Genomic DNA, 26,765 nt, shown 5'->3' on the forward strand with positions numbered 1-26,765 from the left:
TTTTCTTTTACTCTGCTGTAGCATTCAGTTACACTAAGCAATCACATTATTCCCACACTTACCAGGGATTTTGAGTCCTCAGGCTCTGGCAGACTCACATTTTCCGCAGAAGATGCAAGTGAAAGAGAACCAGGTGGGGAGCAATACTCTGGTTTAAGAATACTGCTTCCAACATCTTGGTCTTGGGATTTTACAGGTAGCGCCAAACTAGGAGGTGGTGTTGACTGAACACCTCCTTTTTCCTCCTCCTCCTCCTCCTCCTCCTCCCCTCTACTTCTGAATGCAGCGGAGGAGAGAGAGTGTGCCGAGTCTGGTTGTGAAAACGAACTGCTAGTGAACAAAGTTTGAGTCCTTTTAGCGTTTTCTACTTCTCCGTTGTATTTCTGGGTATCATCCATCTAGGACAAAAATGACAGTTTTGTAAATATGTGCTTTAAATAAAAAATCCTAATCTTTCAGCAATCTAAATATTTAACAAAAATCCTCTCCCTTTCATGCAAATTCTGGTTACTGTACCCATTACTAATTAACCACTTTAGAGAAGAGCAACCAATTTTTTTTTTTTTTCCGGAAGTGCTTGCAGAGTAAACAGTTCAGACTTTTTAAGATAAGTTTGTTAAAATCATCTGCTTAGAATGATTTGCATTCTTACCTTTTTTTAAGTTGAGACAAATAGGGATTTAGGAGGAAGCTATAGTAATTGGGGGGCAAAGGAGAATCAGCTTCTGTGTTTCAGTGCTTTACTGAGCAGGCAAATCTTAGGCTAGCATAAAATTTCTATTTCAACAAAGTCAGCAGAGCAGAGGAAACATCACCTATGTCTTTAACACTTAGTTATGCTAACTTGGCTTCAGACAATTACATCTAATGAAGGCAGATTTTTTGATAGGGAACACTAAGTGGATTTCCTCTAAGTAATAAAAAGATTATTCGACCAAATACACTTAATCAGCCTTATTTCTAGGAGTGCCTTCAACTACAGAAACATGAGTGAACATCTAAAGCCACAACAGAATTGCCTGCTCTATTAACAAAATCTTCATCAACCAGCACACAATTTTTTAAAGAACAATGAGTGTTAAAACTCTACTGTTCCCCCAGCTATCCAAGACCCCAGCGTTTACAGACATCGGGAATGAAGTGGAATTTTACCGTGAACGACCGTGGAAGTGACGAGATTCCTCTTGAGTGCACACCAAAAGGTCTTGGTGTAACCACAGATGTTAACCTAGAGGTATCAGCTTTCTGGTAACTTCTCGGGAGAGAAGCTGAAACCTGAGCTGACCCAGTTTGAGCATTCACGGAGTAGCAAGTAGACAAAAGAGCTGAGCTCTGCTCCTCTGCCAGGCTCTTTGGCGGAGAGGAAACTTCAGGAGCGGCCGAGCTCTCTGGCAGGTTCTTCTTGCGCAGTTGTGCAGCACACATACTTTTGCTGTCCTTACTGCTGTAGGAGGTATCTTCTTCCAAACGGTAATCTTTTGCTGCTGACCGCATGGAAGGTTCTTTTTCTTCACTAAACACATCATCATTCAGTGAATACATCCACCTGCGTTCATGTTTTCGCTGCCCATAGGAGTCTTGATCTCTGTCCTCCCTATGGGGACAGAGCACATTAAAATACTGAAGTGACCTGACAAACAGGCAGGCCTTAAGTCTTTCAACTACTGAGCGTTCAAAGTAGAGCATAAACTGAGAAACACATCTCCAGTAAATGAAAATGAATGGCATAATTTAAAAAAAATAATAATCAATATTTTAATATGTTTTTAAATCTACCTTCTTCCCCCTCCCCCCCATTTCAATACTTCCAAAACACTCAGGCACACTACCGGCACATTATCAGGTTGCCACCATGACAGAATTCTCTTTGCCAAGAAAATGATACAGCTATTCAAGTTACATATCCTCAGAAATTCACATTTTGTTTTAGGAAAGAATGGGAAGAAGGTAGTCCCATAACGCTACCTGAACTGATGCCTCTGCTCTATGAAAATGCTATACTGAACTCCAGATAACATAATAAGATGGTGTCCTAGAAGTTCAGATTTATTTTTTCTGCTATTCATTCCTTTGTCATAAAGGAACAACCATCACAGAGTAATCTTTACCACATAATTATTAAGATTCTGATGATACTGGACATTCAATTAGATTAGCATCTGTATTTCTATTCGAGAAACTAATTTTTGTCCTCACAAATAAGTAAAAGCAAACCACAAACCCAGAAACTCAAAACCACTCCATTTTAAGACTCATTTAAATTTCTTTTATGAATACATCCCATGTGCATATTCCCTTCATTTCAGTCATACAGGCATAAGAAAAATTAAAAAAAAAAAAAAAAGACTGTCACCAGTAGAAATGGTACTGTGCTACTCAATTTACACTTCTTACCCTTCAGAGAGAATCTTTTTCTGTAAATTCCCAGAGGGACAATTGGGGATAGAGAGGAAATCAAGTAAGAGTTTACAGCCCTGTGATATACACTAAAATTCTGGCTGTATTTATCCACAGTGGCTAAAAGAATAGCAAATACAGTGACAGAGGAAAGAGAAGTAGTTAAACTGGTCCAAGAATAAAAAAGCCAATTATCCAGTTCAACACTATTGTTTTAACCTCTCTAAAGTGGATGCAAATACTGACTTCTCACTACATTTATTTATGGATAGCAGAGTAAAACAACATTTACAGAGCAAAACTGTTTAACATTCCGTGAGAGCAACGTGTTAGCAGATCATATTCCATCCTTCAATTGCCTACACTTCTGCACTGTAATTTGCAACTGAAATTGTTGAGATCTCTGCAGAATCAATGGCAACTTCCCAGTAAAAGCTGCTGAAGAATTCAAGGGAATAAAATCGCTCAGATTTAAGTTCTTCAACATAATACTCCCATTAGGGTCATTACCTCTCCTGCTGCATTTCTTTCAGTGACTTGGTACTCCTTTCAGACACCTCAGAGGCTCTCCTTTCTATTTCTTCTCTCTCTTCCTTTTTCTTTTGCAATTCAGAAGTGAAGCTCTTTCTACGATTCTTCCATTTTGCTAGATCCTGTAAGAATAGCATAAACATATACAATCAGATTTTCTCAAGACCTCGTAAATCTACAGAGGCATCACATCACGTGCTACCTACTGCTCTGATTTTATTTGCATGTCTGCATCACGGCCACATTTTCATGCACCTTCCCCTGAAATGATAACAGGGGTCTTATATTTCATTTAGTGTTACAGGCTCACTGCCTGTTAAAGTTAACAACTGTAATTACTGGACTACAAGAGGAAAAGTACATGTTTTGTGCCTTCTCCCCCGCCTTAACATTTTCAATTTTATTCTAGAATATTTCACCCAATGACAAATAGTTCAAAACCAATGCAAATGCCACCTGTACTCTTCTGTTGTAGGCTTTGGCGTTTGGGATTTATTTATTTATTTTAAATCACTACTATGTTAGACTGATACATTAGCTTGAGAATAAGCATGCCTTAAATTCTAGATTGAAAACGTATACTTCCATATTTTCTTAATTTCTGGAAAATCACAACATGAACTGGCAATATTTGCCGTGAAATACCAGAGCTGAGTTAAGAGAAGTACTGAATATGAGAGCTGAGATGGCTGAGATGCATTAAAGACACAACTGTGAACCTCTTGCTTTGTGCTCTGTTCTTCATTTCAGCTTCCTGTTGCTAATCATTGTCAAGCAGAGATTTTCATAAAAAAGAAAAGGTCTTCAGATACTGTTGTGATGCTTTACAAAGCTACCACATCAGTTTACAAGCAGGATTTAAGGAAGAATCATTAGGGAACAGGAGCCTCAAGAATTTGCACGAGGAAATATTATTTCCGCCCTTCTCCCAAAGGATCAAATACTCAGACATTTCAATCGTTTCACAAAAAAAGTATTCACAAATTTTAGATAAAGCATGAAACTGTGGTCTAACTTTTCTTTATGTCCACAGAAATAAAACCTGAAGGCTTTATTACAACATACACAAGTCTTACCCTGAAGCATTAACCAGATACTTATGATTATATTTAAAATAATTTCAGTTCTGCATTAAACAGACACCCCCAAAACCACTAGTAATTGTATGAGATGGATTGTTTTAGAAGACAGCCCCAGAAATTGCTGCACACATGCCAAAGCCTATTTTCTAGGGACACTGAAGGTAGGTTGCACCCAGCCCTTCAGCAGGATGCATGAGGAGGGGTGAAAAGGAGTACTTACTTCTTGCCACTTTAGATCTTGTTCTTGTAACTGTTCTTTTATCCTTTGTAGCTCTTCGTAACGGATTTTGCGCAATGACTGCAGCTCCTCTGCGCTGACATCGTTCAAAGATTTACTCCTAGAAAGAAAAAGAGTACTCAGCTTTATCACATCTTAGCCATCATTTATGCAGTGAAACCTGAGAGAGAGAGATATTTATATTAGTACAACTGAGCGCTCTTAAGTGTTATTTCAAAAAGAGCAGGAAACACACAGGCAGCTGAATGAGCAAGACTGGGACGTGCTCTAGTGCCAGCACTCAAATCAGTAGTTGAATATTTGAGCAAATAAAATCAGTTTAAGGGAATATGCAGCTCTGTAGCAGCTCCATGCTGATCATTCACATAGAGCTCCTCGTACCCCGCCACTACTTCTGTTTAAGCTTGTTACTTTCTTCATTGACCTTGTTCCTTTCTTTGACCTAAAAGGTGTCCCCCCTCCTCGAGCCCAAAATACCATCCTTCCACTTCTCTCCACTAACAGCCCCAGAATCACCTCCGATTCATTCCTTCCTTAGGCTAATCATAAAAATCGTGTCAGTTATTGATGCATGTTTCTAAAAGGTAAGTTTGTGCACTGCTAAATGCTCAGTTCATCCATGTCATGGGCCCCACTAGCCTACACTACTCCTCCGAAGCCTCCCTGATGCTTTCCATCCAAGTTGGGATGGCTCACACAGCCATCTCTTCACTAATTTCTTTGACAAGGCTACAAGTTTCTCCTACAAACTCCTGCTCACTAGTTCCCTTTAATCTAAATTTCTCAAAGCTCACCTTTCATGCCTTTTTCCCCTCTCTCCACTGCTATTTTCTCCTTTATTCTTTCACACTGCTGTGATAAATATAACAGGACTTTTGATTTAGGTTTAGGAAAAGACTCCTTCCTGCTCAGAGCTGACCACAAGCACCTGAGACACCGAGCAAAATGCAGGTGTTTCATCACAAGGTTCAATGCTGTAATATAAAATGAAAGCTAGGCTTCTGGGTTTAATTTTTAATTTTTTCAAAAAATACTTTTGTTTGCACTTATCTAAACGATATCTGGATGACAGTGGGGTGTAACCAAGTTCTAACAGGACTTGAAAACATGGCACTTCTGATATGACAGAAAATCAGGTTAAAAACCAAAACTGATTGAGCACAGGGCCTTGCTCTAATCTGTTACATACCAAGAGAGCTCTGAAACAACAAACCAGTCTCTTTCACTTCCTCCCAAGAGGCCTAACTCACTTTCATTGGTAACATTAGACTTTGGCCTCTAGAAATAAAAGCCAGGGCATTAAGTCATTGTACCTGTTTGCTTGTCTATTTCCTGAATGGGAAGAATGCTAAATTTACCAAAATTCTCCTGATCACTATTGCAGAAGCTCTCTTCTTGTAATGTTTTTTTTTTTTTGTTAAGTTATATCATATGTAGAAATGGTTTTGGGTAACCAAACTGTATATAAGTTAACAAAATTGTTCCAGATGAGTTAAAGAAAACTTACATGACTAGGCTTTCCTTTTCTTTCTCTCAAGTTTCTATATCTGCCTGCAACAAAGTAGGAAAATCTAGACCTAAATGCAATATACCCTATGTGCCAGCATATCCCTATATTCATACCAAGGAGCAGGATGTTACTTTCAATTCTAGTCTTCACCTCAAAATATAACTAGTGCCTTGAGCCTTCTGAGTCTCCCTCCCCTAACATCTAACAATTTCTGAAACATTTCTTGCTTCTTCTGGGAGTGTTTAGCATTTACCAGGTTTTGCCTTGGGATAAAACCAACCAAATAAATAAATAAATAAATGTACATTTTAAAAAAATTAGAACACCATGCATTACCAAACACTTATCATGCCATCACACAGTAAGTGGAAAAATATTTCTCTTTGAGTCAGAGCACATCGTAAGCAACACCTAAGTTGTTTGGCACTAACAACTAACATGGCACTAACCAATAAGTTTACCACTGAGGATTCAATAACCTGGAGTATAAAAAATAACTGCAAAACATTCATCAGTCCCATGATAAATACCATGTCATGAATTATTTTTAGATTCTAGCTGTACAGCCTTTGAAATAAAATATTTACTAATCTTCCTTTACATTTCTGAATGTTTTAAAGCCTAATTTAAATACAGAACACCAAGTACTTCACTTCAGCAGGAATAAAATATTAGAGCTGATTTTCAAAGTGCCTGATAACCGTAACTTGGATACCCTAGATGCCAGAGAGAACTTTTTGCCAGACACATAGCTTTTAGTCTCTTACATTCGTTATGTAAATTGCCCAAGCACAGAACAACAAAGCAGCATGCACAAGTTGCTTTCAGCATGAGTTTTTAGCTATTGTGCATGCACAAAAATTTAAGGAGGCAAAAGTAGTGTTATGAACTTTCAAGCTTTTATAAAACTTACCCTTGATCATCAGAAAGCTTTTGAAACAGTCTGAGAAATCAGAAACCAAAAAAGAAAAGATTCAGTGTCTCAATATTCATAACATTAACACCACCAGTATACCCACACTCTCGCTAAGTGAAGGGGAAACTGAAAGCTTGAGGACCAGCCAGCATGGAATAGCACATTTGAGATCTGACACTAGTCAAAAAACACATCAGGACTTGCACGATGTGTAAGTCAGGCAGAAAACTTACAGAACAAGACTGCCTGCAAGTTTCCAGCGCTTCTGATTTAGCAATACTGCATGAATAGAGCCCTGTATTAATTCTGCATCACGTACTCCAGTGCTACTGAACAGCATGATGTTCAAAAGATACTCATTTCAAGAAATGAAAGTTAAGGCCAACTTGAGTCCCAACAAGAAGCCTAGCTTACAGAGGCTGTTTTCTTGTTACTTCAACTGTCTCTGATATGAAGTGAAAGCAATACTGGGAATGGATGAGAATAAAAGGCTTACATATAGAAGTTCAGCACATTAAGCGGAGAACTAAATTAATCCAGTGTGATTTGAGAGTATTTTCAGTATTCTTGAATATGAGTATTTTGTTCTATTGAACGAATTCCTAAAACGTGAAATATTTTCAAGCACTTAAGAAATATTCTTCAGTGAAGCTCACACTCTGTTAACAGTATTAAGCTTAAAAATTAAATGCAGCAACATCAGAGTATCAACTGGAACTCAGAAGTGTCTTAGTCACAAAGTAATGATGCACAGCTGGGAGAACTGCAACTTGCAATGCCGTATTTTCAGAGGTAAGGAAACATTCGAAACCCCACTCTCCCCCAATAAGTGCAAAATCCAAAGGAGAGCTAGGAAGTAGTTAAAAACAGTATTCAGTCAGAGAAGAGAAATTTTGAGTATACCAGGAAAGGATTAGGAGAAAGTATTAATCAGGACTGTATGAAAGCAGGGGAGAAAACACTGGCAGAATAAAATACGTCACAGTGGAATTTTATATTACATGGACACACACTTTGCATGCACCGTGACTTTGGGCAGGCAAACCAACACTAATGTTTTTTTTTCACCTCATCTAATCATCTCAAAACTATGGCAGGACAGTTTACAAGCATTTTCAAACTTCGGTGCACGCAAGAATATGAGAATGCCCATTCCCAGAAAGTATCATTAGAGCATTCGTGTGTTTCAGAAATTGTTTACCAATTATACTGGGGGGAAAAAAAAAAATTTTTAGCCTCCACAGTCATTTGAATAATCACTTCAGCCACGGAAAGAAACTTAAGCAGAACTTGGAGCCTGAAGAAACCATAATATATTTTCTCTAAAATAGCAGCCTAAAACTAGGAAACATTGTAATTTTGTTTTGTTGAAAATATGGTATTGCAGTCATGAGCTTCTATTCAAAGCAAATAAAAAGCTTGTCCAGGACGCCACGAACAAATAGCAGATTGCCACTCTACAAATGGTTCAGCACAAGACGATGCTTTTCTTAACAGAAAGGGTTCAACTGCACTCAAGCGCAACCTGTGCGGGACACAACCTGACCTCTCCACCATCTGCCGTTTCTTGTGTCTAACTTTGCTGGCCTCCCTGATCGCCTCCCACTTCTTCCAGTCATCTTCGCTGCATGGACCCGGGATGAAATTTACTGGCTGGATGTTGCTTCCCACCTTCCAAGATTCAATCTTGCGGGTCAGCATATCGTCCTTCTTATGGCGGGAAGACGGTGAGAGCACTCTGCCGTTGCTCTTTCTTTCCTCCGGTGTGTTTTTTTCAAGTAAACACAGGAATTTAGACCGGATCTCCTCTGGAAGACTCCACGGATCAGGAAAGAGTGCTGGGTGATACTTGTCTGGAGCGCCCGATAAAGGCACCTCTTTTTTCTGAGAGAGGATTTTACGGAAAATCATGTCATCCTTTTCCAAATCTGGAATCACAGGTTGGCCCTCTCTGGGTTGCAGAATTATCTCACCCTCTAGGCTAGGCTCCTGCTCAGAGAATTTTTTAAAATACCGGGGGTCTTGGAGAACAACTTGATTCACATGGAAAGCCCCAGTTTTCCGAACGAACAAGTCATCGTTTTCTAAATCTGGATACAGATACCCATTTTCCATGTCTCCTTGGTTGCATCCTGGTACAAAGGAAATATTCTTTCTACATTTTATGAGCCTAGGGCCAGAAGTAGGATCCATTTTGGTCTTTGTTTCAGAAGACAAGTAGTCAGAGTATTTTTGCAGGGCCTGAAGTAACGAAAACTGACTGAAGCATATAAAACAAAAGGAGGGAAGTAAAAATATCATTAACTAGTAAGAGACAAGCAGATCACAACGTATCGTGGTATACATTTACTTTAGACTTGCAGCATCTCCAGCAGTACAACTACACTGCTTAGCATTCACCACCACTAACCGTAGCACAGCACACGTCAAACAAAGGTATCACAGCATACCAACCTGCTCAGAAACAGCACGCTTACATGCTCACACATAAAGCCAGTAACCCTATACAGCATGTTACACTTTGCATTTACATGTTTCAGAAGACCAGTTACTTACAGCTAGATTAAAAGAAAAAAACCCAAACAAATAGTAATAACCAAAAAAGCACGACATCACAGGATGTGGTTTAATTTCATTTAGCTGTTGCATATCCAGCCATTTCTTTTTGATGCAGCAAGAGTAGAGCTCATGCAGGGATATCAACCTGGGCTGATCAGAAGCCTCCAAGATTTTTCCTTCTGCAATCTGTGACAATGAGCTTCCCACATAATCAGCAGTTGGCTTATAGCTCTGGTCCCTTCTGCAACTGCTGTTCCAGTCAAAACTTGGTCTTGGTTGATTAGCAACAATGGCAGAGCTTTGTTTGTAACCAAATTCCTCATCCTCAGAATCTGATTTCTTTCTACTGTGCAGCAGCACAAACACAAAGCAGAGGGGAAAAAAAAAAAAAAGAACACAAAGTGTACTCCTTGAGTAAAATGCACAGTGACAACAGTGTAATGGAAATAATATTTCAATTATTTTCTCAAAAAAAAACCAAACCACCGAATCCTGCTGCTACACTGGCAATAAAAATGAAAAATAAAAATAAAGTCATACAACTACACTTAATTTGTAAGTTTTGCACACAGAAGAGAAACAGGGGCATGCATGAAAACGCACCTGAACCCTTGAATCTCTTTATACCAGGGTTTGAAAGAGGATTTCCTGATTTTTTTCCATAGCAATTCTTCTTCTGGAGTCCAAAACTTAGGAAGAAATTTGTCAAAAGCAACCACTGCATTTGCCGCTGAAGAACTTAGCTTGCGAAAATAGAGATCATCTTTTTCAATGTTTGGGATGCCTATTTCTTCTTCCTCATCCTCATCAAAATACCCAGATAATTCTGAAGGAATGTTAACTCTTGGTTTGTTTTCCTCTTTAGTATCCAACTGCCTCTGCCTCCTTTGGTTACTGTTCAAAATACCCAATTAGTTAAGATATTTTAGGAGCGACTTGACATAAAGAATGCAAAAAGGCATGCTTTTTGGCTCAGGACTTCAACCTCGTGAATGAAGCAAATTAGTTCTCAATTCCATCACTGCAGCACCAGAAATAATATTAAAAAAATAAAAAGTTAAATGGTTATAAAAACATCCTGTTGCCTCCGACAAAAATACAAAGTTTGACAGAAAATGCATAACGAATTATCAGCTGTGTTAAAATGCCAATTAGAAGACTAACTTTAGGGAGTTATTTACGGACTGCAATTTGGGTAACACAATAGTTACTGAATCTTGGATTAGTATCTCTGACCTCAGTGGTTCAAGCATTGCAGCTAGTGGACCAGCTGGATAACTTTCTCGTGAGCAAGATTTAGGAGAGTCATTGCGCAACACGAAATGATGTCCAGGTGCAGCAGAGCTTACAGGGCTCTTTTTGACTAGAAATCTACGTTTTGCTAAGTCATCCATAACCACGTCGGGCAGCCTTCTTTCAGCTTCTGAATCAGAGCCACTGTCATACTCATAGATCATCTGGAGAGAAGCTGGATTTGTGAGCCCACACTCTGCTCTGCTATTTTGGCAGGAAGCTACGGGATTCCTTTCACGTCCACTGAGGTTGACCAAAACAGGAACAGAATGAAGACAGTGAAGTCATGAAGGCAATGATGAAACCCAAGAACTGCCCATTAATCTCATCCGTATGCACCAAGAAGCCAGACAACCAAAATTCATCACCATATTTTGGAAGGATTTGATGAGAAACTACAACCATAGGTCTAGCTCTCATGAACTTGCATTTAAGATCATTTAAATCCCCCCTACCTGGAGTCTGACCAGCATCAAAACATTACTCAAGCACCAGAAAACTAGTTATATGTAACAGAGTGAAAAAATAAAACCAAAAGAAAAAACAACCACACCAAAACTTCCCCCCATTAAGATATGGAAACTCAAATACTTTACTTGGTATTGCAGCAACAGTAGCTTTTCTTTAACTAATAAAGAAATCATTTATTTAAAAAGTCCTAAACAAAGTCTGTTTAACTAAGACTGCACACCAGTACCTTGAAAACGTTCCATCTGACTCAGTGAAGACAGGGCTTGCCCAGCTCCTCCTGTTGTCCTCATTCTTCTCTGTCCTCTTCTTCCTTAAGGGTGCTGGCACATACACCGCCTGCTTATTTTTGTTGGGTAAGAAGCGATTGAAGTCAGCGGTAGGTTTCGGTTCAATCACAGAAATCCTACGGTAAGACCTGTCATCTTTATGGGAGTCATGCATTTTGAAAGGCAGTTCTGAGTCTGTGTCACTGTCGCAACCTTAGAAGAAAGGGGAGAAAAGGGAAAGCACAAACATTATTCTCTAGACACACACTTAGAGCTAGAACTTGCAGCAAATTGTTCTAAAAATCAATTTAACTCCATATTCAAGACGTTTTGGCTGCAAACTTGCTGAGCTACTGACAGGACAGCAGAAGTATTTTTAGAAGTTTGTGGCAAAGCTGCGATAAGGTCCATTAAGCTGAGTTTGGTTTGCATGCCCCTGCTACATTTGTTCCATTCTTTCACTATCACTGCTCCCTGCAGGAAACAAAGTGCTAAACTCTAGATTGAATATGTAAAACAGCAAACGAACTCGCCACTCAAATTTAGTAACAAAGTCAAGTCACCAGCAAATAGTTTAGCAACATGCTCATCTCACTAGATTAACGCCCAGCAGAAGCCCAGGGTACGTCACATACGTAACACGGCTACCTGTTGCTTTGCTCAGATCAGAAATGCTCCTGCTTTGCTCAGATCAGAAATGCTGCATGTGACCTTGGCCCAATGATTTTGTGTTATTCACATGGAACAAAACCCAAAAGCTCACAGTTTTTATAACTTTAAGTTAGGCTACAAGCTTGTATTTAATTTTAAAGTGGGGAAAGAAACACAGGTTAGAGTACAGTTGTAGGGATCCAACGTCACAAACTTTCTTCTTGTTACCTTTCTTTCCATGACAACCTATCGAAAGTAACGACTTTTACTCTGTTTTTAACCTAGGTGAAAAAAAGCCCTACTGAATACTGAATACTCATAAATGGAGTACAGACATAGAGGTTTGACATATCCACGGAAGGAACAGGGCAACAGACTCTTGCAACTGTTCAATTTTAGGTGGTCCCCTCATGATCTGAATTCTAGCAACTTCTCTTCTTGAACTATGGAGAAATATCCCACACATACAAACAGTCTAACACGGCTGTGAGAGCAAAAGACCCAGCAACCCTTCCTAGGAAAATTCATGTGTGCATTCCTTTGTTTCTACCAACTGTTAAAGGTCAATATTTGCTTAAGCAAAATGCAACTGCGGCCGTTGCAAAACTAGAATTGCTTTTCAAGCCAATTTAAGTACTGGGCACCTGAAGTACTAGGTCCATACATTGCCTTCTCTCAAACTCATAAGACACATGTCAACAAAAGATTTAAAAGAGGAAAAAACCCATACCTTCACTGCCACCTTTCAAGGTTATATCTGATGAAAAGCTTGTGGAGGATCTTGAACCAAGAGAGTCCAAGCTATCAAAGGAATCGTCTCTTTTATGGCTAGCAGAAGACGAAAAGGGCTCCCCTCGGTCAACGTACCAAATATCACCGTACCCACTATCCCTGCCACTTCTGTTCAGGTGGCTGGACTCTTCAAGCGCCTACAAGAGTAAATTTTGAGAGGTCTTTTGCAATAATGTAAGTTGCAAGTGCTACTCATCAGTTTTTGCTCAAAAATTTTAGAAAATGCATTTTCAGCACACAAACGGACTTAACCAGTCTACTGCAAGTCCCTAAAAATGAGAAGCTTGGATAGGAGATGCAACACAAGGTCTTAAATTCCTCCTATCTTAGCCAAAGGGAATCAAGACAAGGCTTTTCACAATCTACCACATCAATAAGAACAGGTGGATTCTGAATTTTATGATTATATGTGTAGCAGAAGTACCAGTGTAAGCTACAAATCATTCCTTTTACATGGACTTTGATAGCAAGCAGAACAAACAAAGCAAATAAAAATGTTCTCCAAACTAAGAATAAAATTAAATGCCCAAGAGATTGTTTAGAATTGATTCTGTAACGTACAGCAAACTATAAAATTCAGGCTGTATGTTTATTATCCTTTTTGGATTCCTTACCTTAGTCAGCGCTTGTCCTAATAACTTCTCAAATGCTTTAAGGTTGAGGTATGGACCATTATAATGGGGGTTACTTTGAGCTTTTCTCCCAAGCCAGTACAGTGTAATCAAAACCTAAAAGCGAACAAAAAAACCCAATCAAATATAAAATTCATTGCTTTCCTCTCAAACCAGTATAAAAGCATCCCAGCATACTGTTAGAGATGTTTTCCACAATGAAGTGTAAAATCTTGTATAGTACATTAGCTAGGATCTCCACCAAAACCAATTAAACCTTTTACAATGCCGCTCATCTACCTCAAGCAGATATAAGTACTGTTTCTAATTACTGCATTTATTTGGGAAAGTAAGCTGTGTAGAGATCATTGTAAGATGGCACTAATTTGCATCAGATAAATGAACAGCTGAAGAATAAAGTAAACACAATAGCAACATAAACAGAAATATCTTAAAAATATTTAACCACAAATAGTGTGAAATTGTTTCAGAAAGCATTGAAGTAAGTGTGTCTTACATTTTTCACTCTTCTGTTGGTCTCTTCCGGTCTGAAGCAGGGCAAGGAATGAGAAAAACAGAACAAAATAAAAACTTTTAGAATATCTGACTTAAAATTGAATTATTATTTAAGATTTAAACAGTTTCAAGCCCAATTAGAGTCTAGTATGAAATATGCAACTAAGACTGTTCCATAAGAAATAAAAAGCAATCCGCCTTGAATTCACAGGCATAACTCCATACTATTTCAATCATTGCATATAAAGCAAGAAACTAGCTAATCTATTATAGTTTCTGGTTTAAAAAGAACTCAGAAAGGCTCTAGGCTTTTTTAATCAGCTAAGGTTTTTAGTTATCAACAAAATAAAAGTGGAAAACAAGCTAATGACTTTGGGAAATATAGCCTCTTATTAGCCAGGAAGATCTTCAGTTCCACATGAAAGCAGATTAAACTGCTACTTTTTTTTTTCCTGATCATATTATCTTTTCCAAAATATTTGCCTCAGACACAGAGAACACTTAAGCCTAAACAGAATTTTTCAGACAAAAAATGAACAACTGAAACTGGGATCTGGAGAGAGATGTTGTAGGGCTGGGTGGAGGGGTTTGGTTTGCTTCTGTGTAAGATACATGTTCCTCAAAAAAACCCAAAAAATAAAACAAAACCACACACACACGCACCCCAACCCAAACATGCAATCACTGACATTAGTAAACTTTTTAAATATATATATAGCCAATTTGTGGCACCCCTTGGAAGTGCACCAACGCACACTCAGTGGTGAGTCCTCCTGCTCATTTTAAGGACAAGAAGAAAACTTTTTGGATAGGAGCCTCCCAAATGTGGGGTACCACAGACTCAGTCCTCAGGTGTAAATATTCAGGGCTGGACTGCACACAGCAGCTGCACAACACTCCCGCCCACACTGCCAGCGGCTATGGAACGGCAAGCAGCTTACATACATCGAAATGATTTTCCAGCTGCCCCACACACTGTTGGTTTGGAGTGGCTCAGAGGCAAGGTTCACACACAGCATGGTGAGAGGGTTCAAACAAAAAACCCCCATGAATTAACATATGGTGGCAGAAAGACCTACGCAGAGCTCTGTAATAGGTCAGACCAACAATGTATGCTGTTTCTGGCCATCTAGGAACAAGCTAGTTAGAGGTTGCAGGGGAAAGGTAAAATAAACCATTCAGGAGACAGTTATGAGGTAACTAAATGACGACAGGGCCCGGTCAACATAGATGGCACTCTTCACAGAAATATGATATTCAGTGCGACATGACAACCAGCAGGAACAAGACCATCCCTCCTCCTCTTTCCTCCTAGCTTGAGAGTACCAACTCCCACTCAATGTGGCTGTAATTGCCTTGCATGTCCCCCCCACCACAAAGAAATCAGGCTGCCAGGAGCACAAAGTCCTGAGCCAGATCTGACCTGTGCAATCCCCACCTATAGCTTCCTTAACATCACATGCCAAAAATGTTGCTGACTAGAATACCAGTCACCTCTTTCGCATGGATAATGAGGAATCCTTCTCTTTCCATGTGAAATATTTACACTTTTTTTTTTAATAAAACCACCCCTTCCGAACACATTGTTCTTTTTTCATTAGGCATGATATTGGAGAAATTTTTCTTCTTCCTTTTCTTCAGTACATGGATTTTGTTTCTAGTGTCCACGCTGCAGGATACACCATGACCACAAACTAATGTGCTGATCAGAGACAGACTGGTTTCCCAAGGGGATGGAAAATTATTCTTGTGGTGGTGTCATTTCACTTCCCACATCTGACAGAGCATTCTAAAGGTTTACACTCCAGCTTCAAGGTCTAAGAGCCTTTCATTAGGGCAGAATGTCTTCTGTTAATTGCAATTATAAAAGCAGAGGCCATGCATGCCCTTGCTAAGGATGCCTTAAAGTTTGCTTCCAAATTTTATCAGCCTAGCAAGCAGCGAAAAACTCCGCCTTTAGTCAGCTGGAGCCTGTATCCAAAAGGTTGCCAGCCTTCACGTAGAACAAAGCTACGAGATTGAACATGATGGTGTCCATTTCTGCTTTCCTTGAGTTCTCTGGGATCGTTTAGGTAAACCATTTGCAACAGGAGCAACATTCAGCTGCCTTTACATTTTAATATATTTTCTATACAGGAATAACTGTAAATACACTAGACCTGCGTACTTGGGCTATGAACACTGCAAAACTTCAGACATTCAGGTAAACCAGTGAGCACAGTTGAGACCCAAGGTGGAGACACGGAGGTACTTCACACACTCAAATGAGACAGTACTCTATTCACATGTTTGCTTGGCTAACAATGGAAGCAAATGGACACGCCGGCTAGCCTTTGTTGAAAAAGTTTCTTCACTTGCATTACTGCTTTCTTTTTCTCTGAACTACGCCTATTGGTCTCTAAACCTTTTAAGCAACTTGTCACGATAGATGGAAGTCTGAGCAGAAGAAAAAAACAAAACAAGAAAACTCCAGCTAATCTAGAGCAATCAGTTCCTCATTTATATAGGCATATATTAATTCTTCAATGGCATTTAACCAAGGAAAAGAGGAGGATTCTGGATGGCTAGTGTATTGTCCTAAAATCTGTACAAAACAATAGGTATATAATCTTTTTGCTAAAAGAAAATTCTGAGTAAAGAAGCAATGCTGTTATCTTACTGCAAGGCCTTAAAAGTCACCTACAAACTTCAAAGATGCTTCTCCTCTGAGGCACGCCACTTGCAAACAATGCAGTTTGGATCCACTTGCTATCATTCTCCGTGTGAAATAAGAGCCTTTTATATGTACAACCTGGCCAAGCTCACAACGCACATATGAGCTTACATGCACAAGCCATTGCCCAGTTACCCTCCAGCATATTGCATTTAAAATAGCTGGGCAAACAGCTATTGGATAGAAGTGTGATACAAACTGAAGAGCTTTTAAGAGGAAAGACTTTTTCCTGTGAGCATCAAAATAAAAAAGCAAGATTTTAACTCAATTGCAGTAAATGAAAACACAAAATGAAATAATTGTATTAAATAGAAGTTCTCCTTCATAAAGCATCATCAAAATGAAAATACTACGCAGCACTATGCAAAGAATTCAACCAGGCTCTTGTATATAACACTGAACAACTACAGTTCATAGCAGGGGACAAGACAGGCATCAACTTCAAGCACAGCAAGTTCTTGCTGCTGTGAGAGGAGGCATGAACCTACCTTCTCTGGCAACCTATTACTACCCAACAGCCAGCTCCTGCTCCCACCTCCGCTCCCCTTCTCAAGTCCGGCTCTAAGCACACGACGCCGAAAACCTCAGTTTCTCACACTGTATTTGAAGAGATCAGAACATGGAGTGCAAGAACTTCAGCAATGTGGCCCTTAAGCTTTTTAAACACTGCTGAACAATTATAACGTTATTTTGAACATGTGTATCATTGAAGTGCACACACAACAGTGCTTGTGGAGACATTTGTCCTGTGAAAGCTATCCTAGGAACTGAAGGGGTATCCCACTTGCTGAAGTATCTTTATCAATGCAAATAAACTCCAATCCTACACTGGGCAATTGTCAAAGTAGTCCGCTTTTTGATATTTCCATCTAAAATCCTCACAGAGCCCAGTTGATGAAGACTATATTCTTTATGAGAATATTATTTTGTTAAACCTAATTTCTGACTCGAATAAAGGAATGCCATTACACTGAAAGTTATAAGCAGGCTGCTGCTTTGCTTTGGAGGGCACAGCCAAGGCTGCATCTTAAAAACAATCTGCTGAAAGAAGTGGGTTCCTGTCCAAATGACAATGCAACACCTCCTACCAAACCACTTCATGTTATTTCAAACAATACCTTCTCTGTCTTCCCAGAGGTTTTTATCTCTCCTTTCACTAACAACGCAACTTTGCTAAAGATGTCTGAACTAAGCAAAGGAAGCTGCTAAGGAGAGCGGTTAAGAGACTGCAGAAAGAATTTTAATCTGAATACGTCATCTGCTCTTGCCACAGTCTCAGCATTTTAGCATTCATTCTGAAGTTTAAAAGAGAAGTAACACTGATCCTCTGTGTTATCTAATCTAACCCCAATGTCAAACCCCAACTCCAAATTGCCAAAATTTTAAACGTACAACCTTAATTAAAAGTGTGAACCTTAGTTGTTGGCAGTGGCTTCAATAAAAGTTTATGTACAACTTCAAGATTAGCTCTCCTGGAAAATATCTACCAAACACAGCATGGAAGTCTAAAGGCCAAGAGATAACAATATGTGGGAGTTATTATAATAATTATGAAGTACAACTGCATGATTCCAAGTTGAACACTGATGCAAAAAGATGTGAAATAACCATCTGTGGAGAAATAATACCTTCAGTGTAAATCATCTCGTCTACGTCAATCCTTTAGCAAACAGACAAAATACAAATAGCACACAAATAGCTCTCCTTTGTTAGCAGTTAGAGACCAAATACCTCCGTTATGCTTGAACACAAAGCATATCCACAAACACTACTTAAGCCCAGCTAGCACAGACCAATGGATGTTTCTCTAATGAAGATGACTCTACAAGAATAAAGCAAATTGACAGGGCAGATCAGCAGGCTGAGACACAGCTCAAGGAATTTATTCTCAGCTCCACTTTTTGCTCCAGGTTAAATAGCCAAATTAGCGACCAAGGCTCTAGCCTGATAATACAAATGCTTTGGCAGCAGCTCTAGCTTAAGGATTTCCTGGTCTCCCTTTCCCTTTAGGCCACACTCCTGTTTGCTGCCCCCACGGTTATGCCAACACAACTCTGAATCATGCTGCGGTTCCACATTGTGCATCAGGACCAGAGGGCTGTGTCCACTTCTTTGTTTGGGATTTTCCTAATTTGGGGGTTGAAAATGTATATTAACTCATTCATCTGTTTTCCAGCATGCTCATACAATTGACTGTGTCAGCACCATGGTAGAGGCAAAATGTTGCCCGCAGAGGAACGGGCAGGGGGCTTGGTGCCGCTCCACATGCCGGTACCCTGAGAGTCTCTGCATGACGAAACCCCAGCCAGAGGCACTCTGTGCTTCCCTTTTATGTACTGACACTTAGCTCCAAGGAGCGAGGAAAGCCTGCTAGTGTTATTTTAATGTTCTTTGAGGTACTTAAAGAAAAAATTGTACAAGACATTCATATACCTTACAGTTGCCAGCAGACCACAGTACTTTAAGAAATCATAAACTAGACTTTAACCAATTATAAAATATAACCATTGGCAATGCTGACACACATACACCTCCCCAGTGCCTCCTTACAAAAAGAGCAGTGCATTTTAAGTAGGTTTAAGTTTAGGTTTGACTTATTTCAAAACTTCTAACAAAGAAACTTAATAGCTTGTATTTTGTTTTCGTAACACATTATATGACTTGGTTCCCTCACATTCTAATACATACTAAATGCCAGCAACTAACAACTTATGATGTCAAATCTACTCTGACGCTTCACTCTGTTATTTTCCACGGAGAACATCAATGTGGAGCTCAAGACCAAATCCAAGATACCAGAAGTCTGAGCAAAATTCTGGAAGATGATTTTACAGCATCCTGTTCAGAAAGCATGGCTTTCTAAGGGTCTGTTTCTCATATGGAAACATATTTAAAATACAGATATCAATCTATGATTTAAAAAACCAACCAACCAACCAACCAAACCAAAACCAAACCCAAAACACCTAGATCAGAGTATCCTCCTCCATTAAACGACAGTTATCTGCCAAGGAGAGGCCACATGGTCATGCCCAAAGAGATAAGAAAAATCTGAACCCATTTACGGGGAGAAAGAAGGGAGAGAGACACTCCCACTGATAGAAGGGAATGTGCCAGTGACAAATGCACCCTGCCCAGTGCCAAACCCTTCCCCTGGTGACGAATACTCCAGAAACCCCAGCAGCTGCCAAAGCTATCTGTTTTCTATCCCTTCCTCTGAACTATAGATCTCACAAACACAGGACTTGAACAGATTTCTGTTTAAAAAGACATATCAGTGCTCTCCTTTTGAACTTCCATCCACCAAGGCAGCGTTTCTACCTCCCAGATACCCCTTGAAGGACTTGGAAGAGCCATGCCCTGGCTTGGCGGCAGAAGCAGGTCAGCACACTGCAGAACAAGCCCGATCCTGAGCTCCTTGCCAAGCTTCACTTATGCTTCTGAGGAAGATGTTGGAGGGTTTGAAGGATTCTCCACCCCCGCCGAGGTATGCTGTGCAGGAGACAAACGGGGGCTGTCCAACTAGCAGCAGGCTTGCGCTAAATTTCAACCTCTTTGGCCACCTACTCAACTGCTATTAATATTGCCGTTATCGGATCTCACTGAATTCCCACGTGCTGCTGAGAATAGAAAGGCTGCAGTGGAAGATGGGGCTGCCACAGGGGTATAGAAACATGAGGACATTCCTCCACCACTTGGATTCTTAGCAAACTGATATTCAACCCTGAGAACCACAGTCCACTGCCGTGATTGCTGGAAATAAAATGGTCGGGCTATGGCCACAGCATTCAAGAACAGCTTTTGGAAATGCACCTTTCTATCTGACTATAAAAAGCACATATATTTTCCATAGCAACACATCCGCTGGACCCAATGCCACTCACATTATAACAGCACACGAAGTCAGGTATAAAATGACAGTATAAAATGAAGTGTTTCTCCACGCCCCTACAAAACCACTGGCTGGCAGCAAGGAGCTCTGTAGGCCCTGATGACTGAGCAGCTTGTCCCCACCCCATGCTCTCGCCCACTAATGACGGGGCCAAGGGGTGGAGAGGAGATGCCCATGAGGGGAAAGGTGGAGAGGGAACGCAGCCGGCCAACACCCTCTGTGGGAACACATCCCGCCCATCACCTCAGAGCCTGTCCTTTCATACTTCCACTTGAGCATGGTGTTTCCTTGCTGATCTCACCCATTACGCTTCCACGCTATTCTTAAATCCCTTATCAAAACCAAAACAGGCACTTCTAGAAACGTGCACCAGCCCCAGCAAGTCACCGGACACTCACATTATCCATTTCCTCACACTCTTTTCCGACCCCTCCCTGGGTGGTCCGTCTCTGCCAGCTTCTTCATATCTCAGTCAAATCTACAGATTCTCCCAAAGAGAAAACTAATATTTAGGATAGTGTAGGGCAGAAGGTATAACTGTCAAATAAAACCAGAAATAAAACCCCCAAAACAACCCCCAAAACCATCCCCAGAAAAACAAGCCTGTGCAGAGGAGCCTGGCTGACAGTCTGAGCACTCCTTGGCTCTCGTCTCAGGGGTGGGTAGGGGAAGAGGGATGGAGCATTGCTGCAGCAACAACTTGCACAGAAAGATGAGACTGAGAGGTAGCAGCTTCCTGCTCAAATTTTAAGCTATAGCAAAGAAAAATCAAAGTATTTAATAATTAGTGTAGCTTTGTTGACTGGTCCCTTTTTGAGTCTTTTTCTTACTCCATTCCTAAAACCCCCTAAAAATCTCAGTGGTTTTACTTATTACAGGTGCTTAAACTGGATATTTCTTCTACTGTTTTGTTTGTTTTTTTCCAGGGCAACTCTAGAATTTTTCCCCAGTCTGTACTGGTTACTTTAAATTCCAGGTCTAGACTAGTACCTATGGAAAAATAAATAGCAGGCATTTTGTTTCTGAAAGCTACCAGACACATGCCATATTCTTTGGCCATGAAGCATGAGAACATCCATTGACTTTTATGAGAAATTATAGACTCTCTGTGCATGGAATTAGAAGCTGCAGAACTGACTCCAAGCTCACACAGAGTGTTAGGAGTTCTCAGATGAAATCAGTTTGTTTGCATTCAAGAGGATGTTTGAATTTCAGAGGTGAAAGTAGTTGCTTTTCAAGAAAAAAAGAAGACCTACTTAAACACAGCAATTAAGATAAATGGATAGATAGCTATCATATGACTATTTACACACCCTACAGATTTTTTATAACTTCCAAAGCATTGGTCTTTAGAACTTGGAGCATATCACTTTGCTGGGTCACTCCAACTCTGCTTCTTTTACCACCCTGTTGCCTGCCCTCCCCCCCCCCTTTTTTTTTTTAAACCTGTACATAATTCAGTTGACCATGGCACCAGGGTTATAGTAAATGTTACCCCTTCTGCTTTTTATACTTCCCCCCCCCCCCTTAAATCAACAGACTTGAGCTCATCCTGTTGATCATCTGAATCATCACCTACATTAATTTTTCTTGCATTCAGTTTTGAAGATCCTTTCCCTTCATTCCTCCCCCCCCCAAGCTAGACCATCTTGTGTAAATTTTGTAGATTAATTTGAAGAGAAATCCATATGGGGAACACACACTTATGCTAGCATTCTTTCCAAAAGGAACAGTTGGTATATCTGGGGAGTCGCTCTGAAAAATAAGTATCAAAATAGGCAATTAAGTGCAATGCTGTAAGTTTTTAGAAATATATACAAGACACACAAAGGTGCAGCTGTTAACTAGCACAGAAATGGTTCAACAGCATTTTACAAAAAAATATTCTGTGTGAAGTATATTATTTGCTTTAGCTAAGCTGCAGCAACCATGGCAACTCACAGTTAGCATTTCTTCAAGACAACACTGAAATTCACTTTTTTATTGCCTGATGCCTCTTTAGCATTATTAAGTATTTCTAAAACTGTTCTCATTTTCACTCCCACTCTTACATCCAACTGAAATATTTCAACATCCCCTCCCCCCACATGCAGGTACCAGAGGTAATTTTGTAGAATAGCCCTCACTACTGACTCGTTTATTCCCTCTAAAGCACCTCTCAGACACCTCTGCACCAACTCAGGGCACGGATAAAGAAATTACTGCAAGGTAAGCCAGGGTAAAAAATTTTCCATCTACCAAACACTCCACAGCAACTGCCTGCGTGCACTCTTTTACCCTTGAACCCCCAGGGATTAATACTATCATTCAATTCGGATAAAGCATTCAAAGGTGGTCCCTTGGGAAGAGCTAGGATTTGGCAAATTATACAATTTTGCTTGCTCAGAAAGACAGAGAGGTTTTTATAGCCTATATAATTGGAGAGGAGAAAAATAACCCGAAAACCCCTCCTGCATTCAATCTCATCCCTTGGTCCATGCCCAGAGAAAGATTTGGTAAATGTAATCCTCTTATTTTTGTGTCAAGCAAACAGGTGGTGATGTACAAGTGCCTCGTGTATATGAAAACAGCCCACCACAGCTTATAACACTCCATAGTGACTTCAGAAGGTTTATTTCATTTCTCATGCTGTGTAAAACAAACACACCCCCCCCCCCCAAAAAAAAAAAAAAAACCAACAAAAACCACCTCATGTCTATGAGGTGTTACTGCATAATTCATACTGGATATTTGGCAACGAACGTATCTGCTGATAAAGAAAAAAAGATGACTGACAGTAACTTAATCTGGGTACCGCTATGCTCACACCTGTGCTAACACTGAGTTTCACCAGTCAAAATAGGTATCTGCTCAGTCGCTATTGTTCTAACGCATACACAGAAAATAGTTCAGCGGAGAGGTGACTCACTAAGAGTTAACAAGAGAAACTACAGATGCCCTATCCATGGCCTGTGGGTGGGAAATAATCCTGATTTCAGCCCACTCCAGTCACCATCTCTGCAGGGGAGCCCAGACCCATAATGACAGGTATAAGCATGAGGATGGATATATCCTCTCAAGAGGAGACAGACCCCCTGTGTTTTGGGGGTATGTGGGATATGCAGCCCTTGGGACTCACTTGCAGAGATTTCTGACAGCTCATTTTTCCCCCTAGAACAATTCCAGTTTAGTGCTGGCCAAACTATTGTACAGGACGACAGAACTGGGGCAGTGTCTACCCCAGCCCCTCTTTTTATTCTCAGCTTTTGTCATATTATTAAAGAACGAACGCTTTCACAGTTTAAAGTGGGGTTACTAGAAGCAGAGCTTTGGGGAAAGTGTCATAGAGCTAGGATTTTGGAAAGAATTTATATTTATTTATAGAGATGGACAAAGTGAAGATGACAAAATGGAGGTACAAGGTAAGCACAGCTTATTCCATGATAAAGATTTTGGAAACAAGTTAAAGTGGTGTTGGAATTTGTTCTTAAGTAGAAATAAATCACTACTGCATGACTACATCATTTAGTTTAGTCTCTGCATTTGGAATAAAAACTTTAAAGGACTACTGGGTTTTCTCAGTAATATTTTGGCAAAATATTTCACTAGCAAATAAGCACTGAAGAAATTATAAGGCTTCCTCTTTGAAATTTTGCCATATTTTCTCTATGTTTCTTTGGGTTACCCTAGCAATCCAGAGCACAACCTCATCACTCATCGCACAGAGCACAGAAGTATGAAACACAGACTGAACCTGACTTCTGTGCTGAAGTTGGTTCTCTATTAACTTAGGTTGATGCATGTATGCCCAACAGAAGTGAGGCCCACAGATACAATTGAATTTTATTATTTCCTATGTTTTTCTTGATCTGCCTTCATTTTTTAAGACATATTTAGAGTCAGGAAAGAGCACTTCAATTAATACAGACTCAAATGTTAATCTGTTCACCCTTGCCAGAAAAGAATGCTTGAAGATTATGTATTCCCTTGAACCAACTCTCCCTGCTGAGCGGAGGCTTCTCTGCTTTTACCCAGAAGACATGGCATGAAACAGCAACAGCATTTAAAACAAAACCAAGATACAAAAATCAAGTAAAATTCACAAAGCAAAAATGTGCCCCTTTGTTATGGAGAACAGACAAGATCTAAGATTAGCAGGTATTATATTCCATATTTGCTACAATTTTCACCTCTAATCCTTAGCTCCTGCAACATCCACACGTAAGGTGGCTATTTAATGATGCAATTATTCAGGTTCCTTCAGATTTATTTCTGTCACGTTTGAAATTACTAAATTCAATTTGTTGCTGTCAATATTACTGGATAAGTATGAGCTTTTTTTATGAGTTTATTTGGGGAAAAAGAGTTTGTCCACTCCAGTGGACAACAGTGCTTTAATGCTACCTAGAGCAGCCAAGTCAGAGGGTATTTTTAAACGTTTGCTCAAAACATTAAGCCTTTTGAGCCAGTTTTCTGGCCAAGTTTTTAATGTTGGAAAAATAAATGCTTTGTAACTCCAAAGTGAGAGAATGGGTAAAAGTCCAAATACTTGCTTTGCCAGAGTGTTAGAAAGTCTGTGTGGGAGGCAAAAAGGGGGAGAGAAGGTTAAAAAAAAAGTTAAGCTAGTCTGACCATATACCTTATATACCTCTGAAGTTGGAGAATTTACATCAATTCTGTGTGTCCCAACCTACTGAAACCAAATGTGCTATTAGTCACTTGAGAGTTTCTGTTGTAAAGTTAGAGGAATCTGAGAATAAAAACTTGAACAAAATTAATGATATGGGAAAACAATCCCAGCCAGGGAACTATAGATGATCTCACACCTCTCTTTCACTGGTACTCATGAAGTATGTAATTTGTACCACAAAACTGATGACTGAGGGAAAAAAAAAGCTTAATACACCAATTAAGACACCATCAAAATGCTCCAACAAGCTATTACAACTAAGTCTGGTGGTAGGGAGTGGAACAAAACGATCTGATTCTGCTCCAAGTGAGGCATGGCAATATTCCCAACATCTTTAATGAATGCATGAGTAAATGCTAAATTAGGAATCTTCCTTCTCAAGAGAAAGAAGATACTATATGCACCAGCTCTTGGAAACTACAGTTAGCCATCTGCAGAATTTCACTAACTGCCTAGCCAGATGAAGCACTGGAGAAATAGGCTTCACGGTGGTGGTAAGCTATCCTTCCCAGAAGTCAATCAAACCACAACACAAAAGTAACTCTTGAGCTCTGTAAGAGGCTATTCTACAAATCCTTTCCCCAAAAATCCTCAACATTTCTACACAAAGACCAGGCAGCCAGATAAGGTTAACAGAAACCCTGAGACTCATCTAGGCATCCTTAGCTTCTGAAGACTAAGGGTCTCTTGAAAACCTTGCGAATGGCAATCATTACTGCATTAATAATTGCAAAGATTAAATCAAAGTAACGGTTAAACTGCAAAGTATGTCATTGGCACCAGTTTCGTAAGGGACAGTATGCAGGTTGGGTTAGTGAGTGCTAAATCCAGACCTGCTACCTTGGAAGTGACTATGGAAGCAGCCCTTGTGATCAAGTTTTTAAGCTCTATTTGATTCAGAAATCTCAACAACAGTGCTGTCGCTATATTCACTGTTTTGCAATTCAGCGAAAAGCCAAGACCTTATCATCCCCCAATTAAGGCTGATAATCTAGACAGGATGAGAAATGCAAAAGGCAATTTGCTAAAACTAATCGGATGTTTCTCCTCTTGATTACACCTAATTCTAATGTAGCCTACCTGAAACAAATTATAATTGGGGAAGAACCATGCCAGAAGCCATCTCAGAGGTCTCATCACCAAGGTGCATATTGCAACAGTGAGACTCTTCCAAGGTCTCCCCTCCTCCTTTTCACCTCCAGGCTAACAGAGCTACAAGAAATCAACTCAGTGCAACGGAGGAATAGCCGGTAGCATCCTCCTATGAGGAGAGGATAAATCAGTCTCTACTGATGGTTTAGGACAAGGTTGTGAAACTGCAGCAAAACTCAGCTGCTCCTTGACAGGAAGGCAACGACCATAAAGTACAGGAGAAGAGAAGGATGGAAATACCTTCACCCTTTGACCCACAGAGCCCATACATGGGAGATAACCTTGAGCATTATCGTCAGTTTGGTTGCCAGACAGCAAACTGTTGACCACATTATCCACACAACACTGAATGCTTTTGCAATATACTTTCACTTTCTTGCTGCATAGCATTAGATGGGTGCAGAAGGCCATGAAAAAATAGCTGGAGTGCTCTTAACATATTATCCTCTCTACTTTTCAGTATAAATGCAGTTTCATGGCACAATTAACCTGCTGTTGTAGATGTT

General features: G+C 39.9%; 1 protein-coding gene across 8 annotated transcripts in view; it reads right to left on the reverse strand.

Annotated features, from left to right (window-relative positions):
• Nucleotides 1-26,765, reverse strand: part of LMO7 (LIM domain 7) — a 130,658-nt gene that overhangs the window by 32,077 nt on the left and 71,816 nt on the right. For 5 of the 8 annotated variants that reach the window (XM_064440723.1, XM_064440722.1, XM_064440721.1 and 2 more), the window contains 12 exons: nucleotides 13,835-13,865; nucleotides 13,321-13,434; nucleotides 12,645-12,843; nucleotides 11,224-11,476; nucleotides 9,837-10,127; nucleotides 9,379-9,579; nucleotides 8,221-8,934; nucleotides 6,672-6,701; nucleotides 4,231-4,348; nucleotides 2,908-3,050; nucleotides 1,153-1,594; nucleotides 63-398 (listed from right to left, as the gene is read on the reverse strand). In XM_064440723.1, coding sequence (XP_064296793.1) covers nucleotides 63-398; nucleotides 1,153-1,594; nucleotides 2,908-3,050; nucleotides 4,231-4,348; nucleotides 6,672-6,701; nucleotides 8,221-8,934; nucleotides 9,379-9,579; nucleotides 9,837-10,127; nucleotides 11,224-11,476; nucleotides 12,645-12,843; nucleotides 13,321-13,434; nucleotides 13,835-13,865 — 2,872 coding nt within the window. Of the gene's footprint in view, nucleotides 1-62; nucleotides 399-1,152; nucleotides 1,595-2,907; nucleotides 3,051-4,230; nucleotides 4,349-6,671; nucleotides 6,702-8,220; nucleotides 8,935-9,378; nucleotides 9,580-9,836; nucleotides 10,128-10,469; nucleotides 10,770-11,223; nucleotides 11,477-12,644; nucleotides 12,844-13,320; nucleotides 13,435-13,834; nucleotides 13,866-26,765 lie in introns of all 8 variants that reach the window. The other 3 variants (XM_064440728.1, XM_064440726.1, XM_064440727.1) reach the window with 3 other exon arrangements.

This window comes from Phalacrocorax carbo, chromosome 1, assembly GCF_963921805.1.
Source record: "Phalacrocorax carbo chromosome 1, bPhaCar2.1, whole genome shotgun sequence".
NCBI lineage: Eukaryota > Metazoa > Chordata > Aves > Suliformes > Phalacrocoracidae > Phalacrocorax > Phalacrocorax carbo.